At 40.0% G+C, this 16180-nt stretch overlaps 1 protein-coding gene across 5 annotated transcripts in view; it reads right to left on the reverse strand.

Annotated features, from left to right (window-relative positions):
* Window positions 1–396: 396 nt before the first annotated feature.
* LOC134790546 (ral guanine nucleotide dissociation stimulator) overlaps window positions 397–16180 on the reverse strand; it is a 48356-nt gene continuing 32572 nt past the window's right edge. For all 5 annotated transcript variants that reach the window (XM_063761377.1, XM_063761376.1, XM_063761373.1 and 2 more), the window contains 6 exons: window positions 7773–7924; window positions 7311–7421; window positions 6903–7038; window positions 5327–6770; window positions 1191–2630; window positions 397–924 (listed from right to left, as the gene is read on the reverse strand). In XM_063761377.1, coding sequence (XP_063617447.1) covers window positions 2494–2630; window positions 5327–6770; window positions 6903–7038; window positions 7311–7421; window positions 7773–7924 — 1980 coding nt within the window. In that variant the 3' untranslated portion in view covers window positions 397–924; window positions 1191–2493. The remainder of the gene's footprint in view (window positions 925–1190; window positions 2631–5326; window positions 6771–6902; window positions 7039–7310; window positions 7422–7772; window positions 7925–16180) is intronic.

Raw genomic sequence — 16180 nt, forward strand, 5'->3', positions numbered from 1 at the left:
CCAACTAATACGTAAACAAAGGCCCAACAAAATCCCTACAAGAAAATGCTATTAGGGTATTGCCTATGCACGGAAAGTGCTCATTCCCGCACTAATGCGGGAAAGTAGCGCCATACATATTGTAATAGGTAGTATAATTATGTACATATATTTACCAGTCGCTTTTCGCTAAAGATAAACATCGCAAGCAAACCGGAGCAATGCAATCCAATATAAGACCAAATTTTTCCTTTGACTCAAATGGCAGTCGTTATCGTAAAATGTACTTACTAAGTAAGTGGTAGTAGCGTCACTTCTTGAATTACCTACATACTTTGTCAAATTCAGGCCCCTTTAGGCCCTTTTTAATAATTGATCCAACCAAGTTTTCATTAGGAATTAAAAGTAAACAAAGAGTGGGTATTATTTCACTTTTATTACACAAACGTAAACAATTGCAGACACTGGTGGAAAACTACAAAATTATACATAATAGACAGATTACAATATTTACAAAAAAATGTTTATATATAGTTATTATACACCCATCTTACAATTTGTCTTTCTATGCTTGTATAGTGGAGACTGGAATTATCCAGTCTATTAAGGTAGGAGGATTAGTTCCCATCTATACATGAATTTAATTGCCGGTTTTAATACCTTTTCTCAAGCGTCACCCATTATTTTTTTACTAACTCCATGTATTGGACATATGGAAAGACCCTTAGTGGTGGAGCCAACTCAATGCACAAATAAAATCCGAGGGCCCAAATTATATGCAGGGGCAACTTTAGACAGATCCAAAGGGCAGCTCAGCAGGTACTAATTATTATGGTTCAGGTAACATGCAATTCATTATTTAAAAATAAATTCTATATTTAACTAATCAAATAGATTTGATGTTCAAGCAACTTGTATTGACCGATAATTATGCTGGTGAAATCGCTGTCTTAAGGACCAATTAGATCCACACTTGCTATAGAGTCGTTTTCTGTTTCACGGAATATCAGCACATCTTTAACGATATTTGACATGTAAAAAATACTTTGTTTCTAATTGCCAAAAATGTTCAGTGTTTTATATTTTTGCATATGAACCATTTTTTACATTTCAAATATTGTTAACGATGTGCTGATATTTGGTGAAACGGAAAAACACTCTTCCTCGGGCCCAACATCGGACCCGTTTGCAAGTGTGGATGTAGGTACTACGCCCATTAGTAATTAACATCGACGACTATTGTATAAGATGAAAGGTTTGATTAGAATATAAATTGGGGGACAATTAAATAGTAATATAAGAATATTATAAAAGTGGACTATGCACTTATTATTGTGCAATGTTTCCAATAAACGCTCTACCCTATCTTGGACATTCAGTTTCACTATAATATCTACCTGTTTTCTTGTATTTTCAAAACAATTAAAAACAATCATATTTTTCCAAACTTTCAATCGAAATATGTATAAATAAATGTTTAATTTAGGCACATTGTGTTTCTTAATACATAGATTTCTACTTATAAACAAATGAGTAAAATTGTCATGTACAAACTGTTTAACGAGTGAGTAGAGGACATTTTAAATTGTCAGTCGACTTAATTTAACGTTTTAAAGGTTGCTTTAAAAAATAAAACGGAACAAAATCTTTAAAAATCTTCTCAAATGTGAAAATGTTATAAAAATAAATACAATAATATATTCAGGCTTTTACGGCAGTTATTATTTGGTTCTAACGTGTATCTACCACATTATAGTTACATATATGAGTATAAATAAATAAATTAAACATATATTACGAGTACATGTAATAATAGATTACTGCCACGTAGATAGGCACTATTAAATACTAGTGGTTATATTCCATTGCATATTTTACATTCGGTTATTTGTCTACTTTACCCATACCACTATATAAATACATATTAATCATTTATTTTTGGAAAATTCGGTTTACGAACGTTTTCAAATGTTAAAGCTTTAGAAATGCTTTATAAGGGTATAACAGCACCTTGTATTATACATAATAGATCGCCTTTGGCTTAGTATTACGACACTAACACTCTACTTGAGATTCTTATTTACACATTATTCCACTATATACAAATAATGATACAAATTTACATACATATGTTATTCACAACGAATTACAGCTAGAGGTGGCATAGGGTTTTTATGTACAACTACACTTATAGACACCGAGAAATGCATAAATAGAATACACTATGAACACAAATACTTCCAGTTCTCACACCGCTCTCTCGACAAGAGTCCCGAATATCGTTTTACCGCCAGGCCAGGGCACCTATAGAACTCGGTTCGCGAAGCCAGCGGGGTCGCATCACGAGACACAGATTTAGAGTCCATACGTACTAGTCGTACTAGAGCGGTCTGCCGCGCGGCTTAGAAACGGGCAGCTTCAGCTTAAGATAGCTTTATCACCTTCTAACCCTTTCAACCACTTTCAAACCGCGAGGTACCTCGGATGCAGTTCAGACTCTCAGTAGGAGAGCAGTCAGGTGCGCTTGCGCGCCTTGCCGTTGACGAGCGGCTCCGGCGCCGGCTGCGGCTTGCGCGGCCGCAGGATGAAGTTCAGGTTGTACGCCGTGTTTACTGCGTAGTAAACGTTCGCGTTCGCTGGGAGCAACATTTCTGTAAGAAAAAGAAACATACAATTGCTTCAAAAAATCTTACAATTGTTTGCGTGCGTATCATTTCGTATAACTTTTTTATACCTTTAAGAGCGGCATTTAGGGTGTTGGAATGCAGTGTACTTTATTTTTACTGCATAATAGTTATATCCACCGGGTAATAACTCCAGCTGGACCCAGTCATTGACACAGTTTGACGCCTCCGTTTTAAGAAGTACGTTACTCAACATTTCTGATTTCGCTGTCATATATGACCAGAGAGAGAGGAGAGAGCAAACTACAAGCAATTTAATTGTATTTATTTTTATATCAGGGTAAGGTTAAATATAAGGAGGTAATCACCCCGGCATTGACAGTAGCAGTACAATAAGATAGGTAACCTAACTACGCCTAACTGCGGCAAATGCCATTTTTAGGGTTCCGTACCCAAAGGGTAAAACGGGACCCTATTACTAAGACTTCGCTGTCCGTCCGTCCGTCCGTCCGTCCGTCCGTCTGTCTGTCACCAGGCTGTATCTCACGAACCGTGATAGCTATAGTAGAAGAGCCGGCCGCAAATTTTCTAACCGACTTGATACCACGATGAAATGCACAATGGTTTCCCATAAAAGTGATGCTAAGTCCGAATTCGATAGTCTGCCACGGCGGAACTTGCCGAAAGTACGAAAAAAAAGGCCACTTCCGGTGCGAAAAAAGGGGGCTGATTTAACCCATCTGATACCGAAATAATAGTTATGGCAGCAGTTAGAAATTTACATGTAGGCACAGAAAAGCGAAATCTGCCAGTATTTTTTTTGCCGGAAGTGCTTGGCAGACGCTCTCAAAGGTGGCCACCAGGACCCCTAATTTAACCCATCTGATACCACCATGAAACCAATTCCAGTCGGTAGGTATGAACCCTCATGTCAGGAATATATAAGTCTGCCAAGGCTTTTCCTGCCGAAACACCTTGGCAGACGAGATTATGTTAGCAAGGTGTACATCAGTTACCCTACATCAACCCATCTGATACCACCATGAAACCAATTCCAGTCGGTAGGTATGAACCCCCATTTCAGGAATATATAAGTCTGCCAAGGCTTTTCCTGCCGAAAAACCTTGGCAGACGAGATTATAAGCAAGATGACCATCGGTTACCGTACACTAACCCATCTGATACCACCATGAAACCAATTCCAGTCGGCAGGTATGAACCCTCATTTCAGGAATATAAGTCTGCCAAGGCCTTTCCTGCCGAAACACCTTGGCAGACGAGATTATGTTACCAAGATGTACATCAGTTACATGAAACCAATTCCAGTCAGTAGGTATGAACCCGCATTTCAGAAATATATAAATCTGCCAAGGCCTTGGCAGACTTGACTTGGCAGACTGGACTTGTCAAACAAGGTATCAGATGGGTAAGACCTTGCCTTGGCAGACTTATATATTCCTGAAATGCGGGTTCATACCTACTGACTGGAATTGGTTTCATGTAACTGATGTACATCTTGCTAACATAATCTCGTCTGCCAAGGTGTTTCGGCAGGAAAGGCCTTGGCAGACTTATATATTCCTGAAATGAGGGTTCATACTTACCGACTGGAATTGGTTTCATGGTGGTATCAGATGGGTTAGTGTACGGTAACCGATGGTCATCTTGCTTATAATCTCGTCTGCCAAGGTGTTTCGGCAGGAAAAGCCTTGGCAGACTTATAATTTCCTGAAATGGGGGTTCATACCTACCGACTGGAATTGGTTTCATGGTGGTATCAGATGGGTTGATGTAGGGTAACTGATGTACACCTTGCTAACATAATCTCGACTGCCAAGGTGTTTCGGCAGGAAAAGCCCTGGCAGACTTATATATTCCTGAAATGAGTGTTCATACCTACCGACTGGAATTGGTTTCATCGTGGTATCAGATGGGTTAGTGTACGGTAACCGATGGTCATCTTGCTTATAATCTCGTCTGCCAAGGTGTTTCGGCAGGAAAGGCCTTGGCAGACTTATATATTCCTGAAATGAGGGTTCATACTTACCGACTGGAATTGGTTTCATGGTGGTATCAGATGGGTTAAATTAGGGGTCCTGGTGGCCACCTTTGAGAGCGTCTGCCAAGCACTTCCGGCAAAAAAAATACTGGCAGACTTCGCTTTTCTGTGTCTACATGTAAATTTCTAACTGCTGCCATAACTATTATTTCGGTATCAGATGGGTTAAATCAGCCCCCTTTTTTCGCACCGGAAGTGGCCTTCTTTTTCGTACTTTCGGCAAGTTCCGCCGTGGCAGACTATCGAATTCGGTCTTAGCATCACTTTTATGGGAAACCATTGTGCATTTCATCGTGGTATCAAGTCGGTTAGAAAATTTGCGGCCCGCTCTTCTACTACTAGACAGTTGAAATTTTCACAGATGATGTATTTCTGTTGCCGTTATAACAACAAATACTAAAAACAGAATAAAATAAAGATTTAAATGGGGCTCCTATACAACAAACGTGATTTTTGACCAAAGTTAAGCAACGTCGGGAGTGGTCAGTACTTGGATGGGTAACCGTTTTTTTTTTTGTTTTTTTTTTTGTTTTGTTTGTTTTTTTTTTGTTTGTGTACGGAACCCGTCGTGCGCGAGTCCGACTCGCACTTGCCCGGTTTTTTTAGAAACCTATCACGTAAAGGTGTTTTGAAACAACCTACCCTTCTCTCTACAAACACTTACCTCTATCGGGTAAAACTTGAGCGAGCGTATACTGGTCGGGGTCGCCGTCGAGGTTGAGCTTGAGCATGGCGTTGCGGACGACCTGCGGCGTGCGCTCGTTGTTGGACAGCATGATGGACTTGTAGAGCACCACGCCCTCGGTCTCGGCGCAGTCGGACTCGTAGGTGACGCGGATGATGTAGAAGTCGGGGCCTGCGCGGTGCGCGTGCGCGGGGCTGGCGCCGGGCTTGCCGTTGGCCTTGTGTCCGCTGGCCGCGCTCGACAGCGACGCGTCCAGCGACGGCAGCGACGACGACGACGACCCGTGCGACAGCCGCGTCGGCGACGCGCGCCGCTCGAGGCTGTCCCGCTTCCACGCGTTCGCGACGCCGTCCGTCTCGCAGTAGAACTGCGAGCTGTTGCTCGAGCTGGTGCTCGCAATCGAGTCGTTCTTCCGGTGACCGTGGCCGTTGTTGTCGGTTATTTTCTTCGGCCGCCTCTCTTTCGGTGGATTCGTCTGGGGTTCTATCTGACACGATAGGTGGTGCGCCTCCCGGTCGTCTAGCACGATCACGGAGTCGAACCACCGATCGAACATCGGGTCGGTGGCCAGGTGGTACGCGTTCGCGGCGCCCTGGAGCAACTTTATTTGAGCTAGCACCTCGAACTCTTTTCGACGTTTGTCGAAGTTTATCAGGCCGTCCGCGACCGTGTCCGGGATGGCGGTATCTATCATGGTGAGATCGGTCAGGAACGTGCCGAGGTAGGGTATGGTGCCGTGGCTCACGCCAGGCGAGCCTCGCTCGTGCAGCAACTTCTGGAGCTGCCGGTCGTTTTCTCCGACCGTGTCGGCGAACTTCGCGGTGCCCTCCCGCATTAGAAGCTCCCGCTGCGCCCACCGATTGTTGTCCTCGCTAAATATACGCGCCAACTCGTCGAACAGCTCCGCCTTCTCCTTCGGGAGGAGCGCCCACGTCTTTCTCAGTCTGTAGACGGAGTTGCTCTGCAAGCCGGAGATAATGGCCTTCAGCGACGAGAAGTTCTTCAGGACCCTGAGCTCGCGCGCGATGTCGAGCCAGGCGGCGAGGATGTCGGCGCGGTCCTGCGGCCGCAGGTCGGGCTCCACGAGCACGGTGGAGATGACGCGGAAGGAGACGGCGTTGAATTGGTTGACGGTGGCGAGCACGGTGGCGGCGTCGTGGCCGCGGTCCTTGTCGCGGCGCGACCACACGGCGCCGAGGCACTGGTGCGGCACGAGCTTCTTGAACAGCTGCATATCCATGCGCGTTAGCTGCTCGGCGAAGTGGCGGTGCGGCACGTGCGGAAGGCGGTAGGCGGCCGTGTGGTGCGTCACGTGCCGCATGCCGGCCGCCAGGCACACGCCTCCGCCGCCGCCCACAGCGTGACTCGCGCCGCCTGAAATGCCATTCCGCTCCGCTTTGAATATAGCTAGCTTCTGTAATACCTGGAATACAAAAAAAGCTGTAAAAAATGTTTTTGTCGATATCCAAAGTCTTATTGCAGACTGTCCGTTTCTTTCACGTCAAGCGGTAAATTATATAAGTATTATACATTATATACATAAGTGATAATTTACCTTCGAATGTAGCTCTGATCCCGGCAGATGGAGCTGTGTGAAGGCAAGCAGCTGTTGCAGAGCGGGGTGGTGGGGGGGCTGCCGAAAGTCCTCCGGGTACGTGTCCAGCCACACGTGCAGACACGCCACCAGAGTTCTGCAACACAATACAACACATTGCAAAGAAGTGATTAAATTCAACGCATGGGGCCTCACCATTTCACTGTCAGGCCGGGAGGCCGTGGCCTTATACCCGCTGTGCCACGCGACTAATAGATAGAAAGTGACTAGCCAGCGTTGCTTAACTGGTGCGATCGATTCAATACTACGAAGTACGAAACATTGTCTCTAAGCTGTTAGCATTATTTAACATAGAAAGATTACAGTCAGAAAGTACAGAGAATAGGTAAGATACTAAAATGAAATTACTTTCGGTGTTGCTGTGAGGTATCTGCCGCCGAGGGGAGCACATCCTCTGCCGCCAGGGCTTCATACCGTCGCAGTAGCAGGTCCAATACTCGATTGCACTCCGCAAACGACCTGAAATAAAACGATTTAAACATTAAAAACAGAGACAATGGGGAGAATGTAACCTGCTGAAATAAAGACGTAAGCGCCTTTAAATAAACCAAGCCCACACGCAAAGGTGTTCAGAAATATCGGAATACGTTCTAAGTCGGGCCCGCTTTCTTCATTTCTTTCTCTCTCTCGTTGTCATAGTTACGTTCCCCAGGGTCACACTTTAATCCCGGGTTATATGGCATAATTTGTTAGGGATAAGCCAACCCATGTTAGCAGAATGTGTTTCGACAAATTTTCTAAAGAACTTTGCTAGTGTCCCCTGGCTAACGGGACAAACAAGATATACTTGATCCATCCAACCGTACTCACCGGTAGGTAGCGAGGAACACGTTGACGTATGTGGACTCGAGTTCGCCATCGTCCGTGGCCAGCGCCTCGACCAGGCGGTCGACCGTGCCAGCCTTCACGAAGCGCACCCGGACCGTCTCCCACTCCAGGTGAGAGATCTCGTCGTCCGACTCCTGAAAAATACAATAAATAAATAAATAAATATTATACACAAATTGACTAAGTCCCACGGTACCTAAGCTCAAGAAAGCTTGTGTTGTGGGTACTCAGACAACGATATATATAATATACAAATACTTAAATACATAGAAAACATCCATGATTCAGGAACAAATATCTGTGTTCATCACACAAATAAATGCCCTTACCGGGATTCGAACCCAGGACCATCGGCTTCATAGGCAGGGTCACTACACACTAGGCCAGACCGGTCGTCAAAAACATCGACAATACCATTTCATTATTAGATATGAGATAACTACCTATCACACAGTGATGCAACACAATAAACTGACAATAGGATCCCACTCTCGAACCGTCAGCAGCAGGAAGTAGCGGGCAAACTACTCAAAAGAATCTGGGCGCGTACCGCGAAGTTCTATTTTCGATATTCGTTTGTTTGTTTTCATCTCTGTCACGCGATTATAGAGAGAGCGGTAGAGACTTTAGCTCTTTACAAATCTAATCATTATAAAAGCTTTATTTAAGTATTTACAAATATTTGGCTATTATATTAACATCTAAGGCAATTAAATAGCCAAACATGTCTAAATAAACTTAGAGTAAATTTAAAAGTGGAAAAATTACTGTCTTGGGTGAGACTTGAACTCACGGCCTCTGGATCAACATTTCTAAATACTTCAACAAAGCTTTTATAAGGACTTGATTTGTAAAAACTGTTAAATTGCCTTACTTACATATTAATTTAATATTCAGTAGGTAGGCGTATTGAGCCAAAACCACATAAGTCGAGTCTCGTTATATGTAGGTAGGTTCTATTTCGGGAAACTACTCTTCGCAAGTGGTAGTTAATATTCTATATTGTCATATAGAAAACGTATATGAAGACCTTTAAATAGAATTTGAATTTCCCTACGCCGTCACGGCGCCCGTGTAATGTATTCATGAGGTTGAAAATGGACGCCCAACGTAATTTCGCTATGCCAAGTAATGTCGGCAGGTGAGGTATCTGAAACGCAAATCAAGTACCTCTTTATGGATGGAAGATTTACTGAAAAATATATTCATATAGCACAGTCAAAAGAAGCATAGAGAGATGTTTCTTTGCAGGTAGGGTTGGTTTTCACTGACTGTAAATGTAGGTATCGATGTAACGTTTAAAAAAATACTTAGGCACATGGAGGGTCCATAAATTCCAATAACAATTAGATCTAAGTTTTTCATAGCAGTAGCAAGCTGTGTGTATTGACGACCCATGTTTTATCCTAAATCAATGTATGCTTAGATTTATACCTCGATTTAACTGGGTATGTTTCAGCACAAACACCTCGTAACACGACATGTGTTCGTAAACAATCCAGTTAATGAGCAACAAAACAACGAATATCACAGCATGCTATCAAAACATTTGTCTCGCAGTTTGAATACACTGTTGTTGTATGTTTATTTAATTACTCGACGGGGATTAACTGCTGGTATTAACTACAGGGTAGGTACCTACTGTTGTCATGTCGTCACTTCCTATGCAGGTATTACGTTTAAATACTTGTTGTTAACAACCATAGTCTAGTCATCTAGTCTACACTATTAGGATTGGTACTCTTCCCAGAAAGTAAGTGTGAATTATTCCTCTCATGTAACACACACATAACTTTATTAAAAATAAAAACGACAAAGCTATAGTAAAAATTCAATATGCATTATACGCTTTTAGTGATCGTACATTTTGTAGCAAAGGTGTTTTAATTTGTTACATATGAATATTTATTCATATGTAACAAATCGTACCGTATCGTATCGTATCGTACGTTTTTACGTAAATACTGCCCACTGTGTGTTCTCAATTAGTGTACGTAAAGGTGTTAAAATGTAGAAGGCTTGTACTTTTAGATTCAGTAGGCAACTGTTGCCTGCTGTGAATAAATAAGTGATACTTACATTTATAATATGTGTATAATAGGGTGGAGCGAAATCCAAATTACTTGAATATAGCAATGGAACCCCTCTAAAAGGATGTCTATTTTTTTATTATTTAAGGGAAAAATAATTAAAAAAATATTGGTACTTATATACTTTTAGCCCTCTACTATTCGCTTATATATATACTTGGTCAAGCAGATCTTGGCAGTAGAAAAAGGCGGTAAATTTGAAAAATGTAGACGTGAAGGGATATCTTCCCATAGAAAATTTGAATTTCGCGCCTTTTTTTACTGACAAGATTTGCTTGACCAGCTATAGCAATATATGTATATTTTTAATAAATTTAATTAGTGCTTATTTTTTTTTAAACAAGTTTTATTCATTAAATAACATCATTTTCATACAGATATACTCGATTCCTATACTTATTTTTGTTTATAACGTATATTTTTATGACACGGTAAAACCACGTAAATAGGGGTTTTATGGAAAATGCCCTTTAAACCGGATATTGTGCACAAATTGCAGTTTACAACCCATAACAGAATCGTGAAAACTATTTTGAACATGATCATATACTCGTATATAAAATTGAAAAACCAGCGGGCTCAGCACGGTTCCATTTTTATCGACTATCACTATGCGCGTCCCTTTCGCACTTACATACTTGTTAGAACGTGACAGGCATGGTGACAAGGGATAAAAACGCGACCGTGCTAAGCCGCTAGAACGGGATGAAAAACGAGGGACAAAGCGAGATGGCGCCTTACAAATTTCTAAAAAAGTTTTTGATACGTTTCTCGAATACGACGCACGTATGATAAGAAAAAACTGTTTCAATCTATTATCTAAATATGAGAATAGAACTAGAGCATAAAAAGTATCGCTTTCGATGCGTATTTAATTTACAATAAGCAAAATAAATTTTCATAACAATCTTCATTTTACGACCATCGGCCATTTCTCGGCAACTCTCGGTTGGTTTCGTTTCGGTAGTCCACAGACTAGACCAAATTATTCGTAAGTTAAAGTAACCTATAATTATGTTTGTCATGTTGGTATACAGTTATTTCGTAGTTTTTTCACACGAAGTAAAATAAAAAGTGCTGTCAACCTCCACCTTAGTCTATCCGAGTGACTTTATGCCATATATGACTTATCAATCAAATTAATATTATCATATTATTAATAATTTGTATTTTGTTGTTTTAAATTTCTTTTTGAGTTATATTATTCAGATATACTTTCACGGCTTCGGCAAACAGTGTCATTCGTCCGGGGAACGGGCTGAGATGGGCCAAAAATACAAAGTTGATGGTAAATTATGTAGGTAGATAAAGTGCATGTTCAGATATTTTGGAGCGACCTGATGAAAATAAGCAAATGTACAGTCAGCAGTCAGCCAAATATCGTTATATAATTTGTTGCCATAGAAATAAGGATGTGATCCGTTATAGTGGCGAAATATTGAGAGACCAAAGCGGCTAAATTCAGTGGTGGCTCGGACACTTAGAGAGAATAGGAGAGGATCGTGCTGTGCAGAGAGCGTACTTTGGACAAAAAATGGGAGACGCCCGAGTGGACGTCCCAGGTACCGCTGAAACGACGTTTGCTCAAGACCTGCTCATGAAACCTCGGCCATGGCGACTGACGAGAGCCATCGCAAGACCGAGAAACATGGCGTGATCTGGTGTCGGAGGCCAGGACTCACTTTGGGTCGTTGCGTCACCGTAGCCGAAGTAAGTAATGTTAATATCCAGAAAGGGAAATGGGGACTAGACTACCTACGTTTGTATGAAAAAGCGATTTAAGGGCGGTGGTCGTCCATATTCGTCTTAAGGCGGAAATTAATCTAATGTACGATTTTGCAACCAGGCTTATAAAATCAAATAATAATTTTATCTTGAAACAAGTTTTAACCAAACACCTACGTAGATGAAAAAATACAATCTTGCCTTTTATCAAATCACATAATTTTTTGAGAAATTTGTGAATTAAGTTATCTAAATAAGGGCTACAAATAAGAAATCCCTATAACAGTTAATAACTTATAAACCATGGCAGGGTTGAATACATAATAATGTCGGTATTTAACTAAACATAAGACAAACTCTTTATTTCATTTACGTGAGCGGAGCTGCGGGCCCGTCTAGTAAGATAATAAAAAGAATACTAATATAAGTATATATATGCCTAACATACGTGTGAACATGACCCAAAAAGGGCGTAAGCGACGCCGAATGGCGAAATTTGACGCTTATTTAAACATATAAGTAACCCTTTTATTGCAGTAAAATGATACTTTTCATATCTCATGCTCTGAAAGTGGGTCGTTGTTGTTCTAAAAGGTGCGCAGAAAGTGATACGTTTATGCTCTAGCGCAGAAAAGTGGTGTACTCCTCTGCGTCCCCGTCCCACAAACAACTGGGCGGAAACAAAATGGAAAAATAGTGTCTTTATTTCCTCGCTTGGAACAATTGGTAATTGTTTAATTTTAGTAATCCCACGTTGATCCTTTTTTTATAAAAAATTATGTAAGTAAATTGTTAAAAACAAATTATTCTTGATTTCTTTCGTTGAATTCTATTTACTCGATTTCATAAGGCGGGAACTCGGAGTAAATATCTATGGAGCGGCCATTAACAGGCGTTCCCCTCTGCAAAAAGTCCGCGGCCGCCGGTCAAGGAGGTTATATAAAACTAGTTGCCACACGTCATACGCCATTCAGCAAACGTCAGTCTAAGCGGAATGATAGGAGCCGAAAATGCCGAATTGCAGCGTTTTCTCGTTCAAAATGAGATCGAAAACGTCTAGCCTACAAAAAGAACACGTTTCTTATCATATGTAGGTACTATTACATCTAAATATTATCAAATAGTGCATTAACTTTGCAAATAACTAAAAAACATTGTCAATCTGACAGTGATACCAGTGATATGGTATTAGATCTAATTTAGGGTAATTCTAAAGAAGACTTTCTAAATATTATTTAGGTACGAGTAGAATTTCTAATAGGAAATATTATGCGAAACTCTGCGTAGGGGGCGCGACTACCACAATCCATCACAATCTGGGGGTCCGCCGCGGAACAAGAAATATTAAATTTCGTTATCTAACCTCTCTATCACTATTGCATATTTGAGCGATAAAGAGAAAAGAGAAAATTTACTAGCTAGCTTAGTGCTACACTCTGGCGGCAGAACATTGCAGTAATACGCCCTATTTGCGTTGCTTTTTGTTATATAATTTATGTAACACATTACTTTTATATAACACCTTAGTTTCATATCAACCTAATCTATTTAATCAAATAAATAGATCTATAAGAATAAAGAAAAGGGGGACGGGGGATCAAAAATAGTCGAAAACATCTCGCGTGATTTGTGCACAACCCCTAAATAACGTAAAATTACCGATAGACTATTTTTTGAAAATTAATTTTTCCTTTAGTTTTTACATATAGCTGGTCAAGCAGATCTTGTCAGTATAAAAAGGCGGCAAATTTGAAAAATGTAGGCTATTTCGCGCCTTTTTTACTGACAAGATTTGCTTGACCAGCTATATATTTTTATTTAGCATGTCAAATATTTTATTAATTTAAGGTATTTACGGCTGTCACTTTCCATAAATAGGCACTTGTAATTTATTACTCAGGTATCACCGTACCAATATTAGTGATGGGACACTATAAAAACCAATATCGGTAAAATCGATATAAACATAATGAATAATATACAGATGGTCATAATGCCTAGCGAACACCAGCCATATCGTACAAACCTCAAGGAGTGATATTCCTAGGCAGATTATGATCTGCCTAGTGACCACCAGCCATATCGTGCTAACTTCAAGGTGTGATATTCCTAAGCAGATCGTGAAACGCCGGCATGTCATGTTCTGACTAGTGATCACCAGCCATACCGTGCAAACCTCAACATTTTGGCATATCGAATAAGTAGGATGTCCTACATTTTAGCAAATGATAACCATTGAAATGGCTTGACAGCCTACTTATAGTACGTGTTTGGGTAGCGTATGATTTTAGTACCTACCTAGCACCTACGCATTCTGCTCCAAATGCCACATAGAATGTAGCACTAGCACTGGCAAAAAATGCAAAAGGCAGATTATTAAATGGCGGAGTTTCACGATATGCCTAGGAATATCTCGATATGCCCGATTTTAGGATCTACCGCCGATATATATACTAATTATCCCCTACTCAATATCCCTTAAATGACATCCTATGGCCGCGTTCCATCTCTGTCATCAAATCTGCATGCTCAATACCATATTGCATTGCTTTCAGAAGTAAACCAACATGTAAAATATTAACTAATGAACTGATAATAAAAAATCATTCTATATCAGCTTGCAAGATTCGCCCTAAACAAATTGACAAACTATTAGAACAACATCTAAAAACAATACAAAAATTGAAAGTTAGTAAAATGCTGGTAGAAAGACTTGATATTGTAATATTATTATAATTGATAAAAGCAGAAATTAAAATTCATTGTCAATAAAATATCGACAATATTATCGGCGCGTCCCTCGCACTATCTAGGTTTACTTAAAACTGACGTCATCTCGTTCACGGACAGGGTTGTCTGTGTTTGTTCTTGTACTTGTGTGAATATAGTTTTTGCTAGTGTTTGATAATTTTGTCGTGTGCGTGTGTAGCGACGCATGCTAAAAATGCATTAGTGTTAACATTATTTGTGTGCGTTACCTCGTCCCCCGCGCCAAAAACGACAGAATTTTTCAGATAGAAATTAGTGCGCGTCTCTACTCCATAGATATTTACTCCGAGGGCGGGAACCAAAAGGAATACACCAAAAATATTTTTTTAAACCTTACACTTGCGTAAATGAGCAAAGGCAGAATCTTATACAGCCACAGTTAAACGTTTGTACGATATTAAATTGGTTTTTAAAGTTATTTAGCACTATATTCATGAAAATTAAATAAAATACAAAATAAAAATGTATTATATTATTAATTAAATTGTTATTTAATATTTAAAATACTTTTATTATGTTATTACGTGGTGCGGCGCACCAAGGTCGCGGTGCGGTCCGGTAGTCTGTTGCGGCTTTTAGAACGAAAAAGTATAAAATTAAAAAGTAAGAGGCAATCCGCCTTATTTTCATACTATAATGAACAAATCATTTTAAAATGACTGCAGGTTGTTAAAAAATGTGTGTTTTCGTAAATATTGCAATCTAAATTATTTTCGCTAGGGGTATTAATCTTCACACATGTACTTAAAGTCTCCGATTGCAAGTAAGTCCTGAGGAAAAAAATCATGGCTGTAGGTCTATTGGGTAAGTACTTCAATTACTGATTTTGCGAAATTGCCTTGTCTTGTTTGGTTTCCTCGCATTCGATATGAAAAGTAGAGTGTTTAACTCGGGTGAAAGGCACCATTTCCGTCTCGGACTATTGGCGCTCTCACTGCGTTCGAGCGCCAAACTACCTCGACACAAAATGGATGCCTTTCAACCCTTGGTTAACAATCTACTATTTCGTAATCAATAACATCGTTACTTTGACACAAGAATGTCAAAAAAAATAACTCATATATTTTTTTTAAAATGTAGCATTTTCCTTGTTTTGCATGAAATTGCTGTTTAATATGAAATTTTGAAATTATATTATTGCATAAATATTGAAAAATGCACTAAAATTTTGGTAATTACTTATTATACGCTTATTAAGTATAATATAATTTTCACCTCAGCAGCTCGAACAAGGGTACTTTGCTTCTTAAAAACAGTGAGCAAAATGCGATTTTGCTCACTGAGTGAGACAAATAGAGTGAGCAAAATCGCATTTTGCTCACTGAGTGAGACAAAATGTCATTCAAGTGATCTTTATAGTCAAAAGTCATTTCAACATGCGGGGTCTAATACAAGTTCGATATACTTGGGTTCTATTATCTCTGTCCCTCTAGGTATGTTCTCACTGCTTAGGGTGAAAAATTTTGTGTACTACACGAGATCAAAGTTATTTACATCTCGTGCGCTTTTGAATCCCTTACTACGCTCAAGATTCTAAATTAGATTCACTCGCTACGCTCGTGAATCTATTATAGAATCTTTCGCTTGCACGGGACTCAAAATAAGCACTCGAAGAAATATCAAACTTTGATCTCTTGTTGTACAAATAACTATTCAATAAAATGTACACATATTAGTGAAATAGTATATTTTAATAATTGATGAAAATTTACCCTTATTAATTTCTTTAGCGGCCGAGTAGAGGGCTAAAAGTAGTGTTGATTTTGAAACTTGATATAATCACGATAATCTACATGAGAAACTGCA

This window comes from Cydia splendana, chromosome 5 (assembly GCF_910591565.1).
Source record: "Cydia splendana chromosome 5, ilCydSple1.2, whole genome shotgun sequence".
In the NCBI taxonomy this organism is placed as follows: domain Eukaryota; kingdom Metazoa; phylum Arthropoda; class Insecta; order Lepidoptera; family Tortricidae; genus Cydia; species Cydia splendana.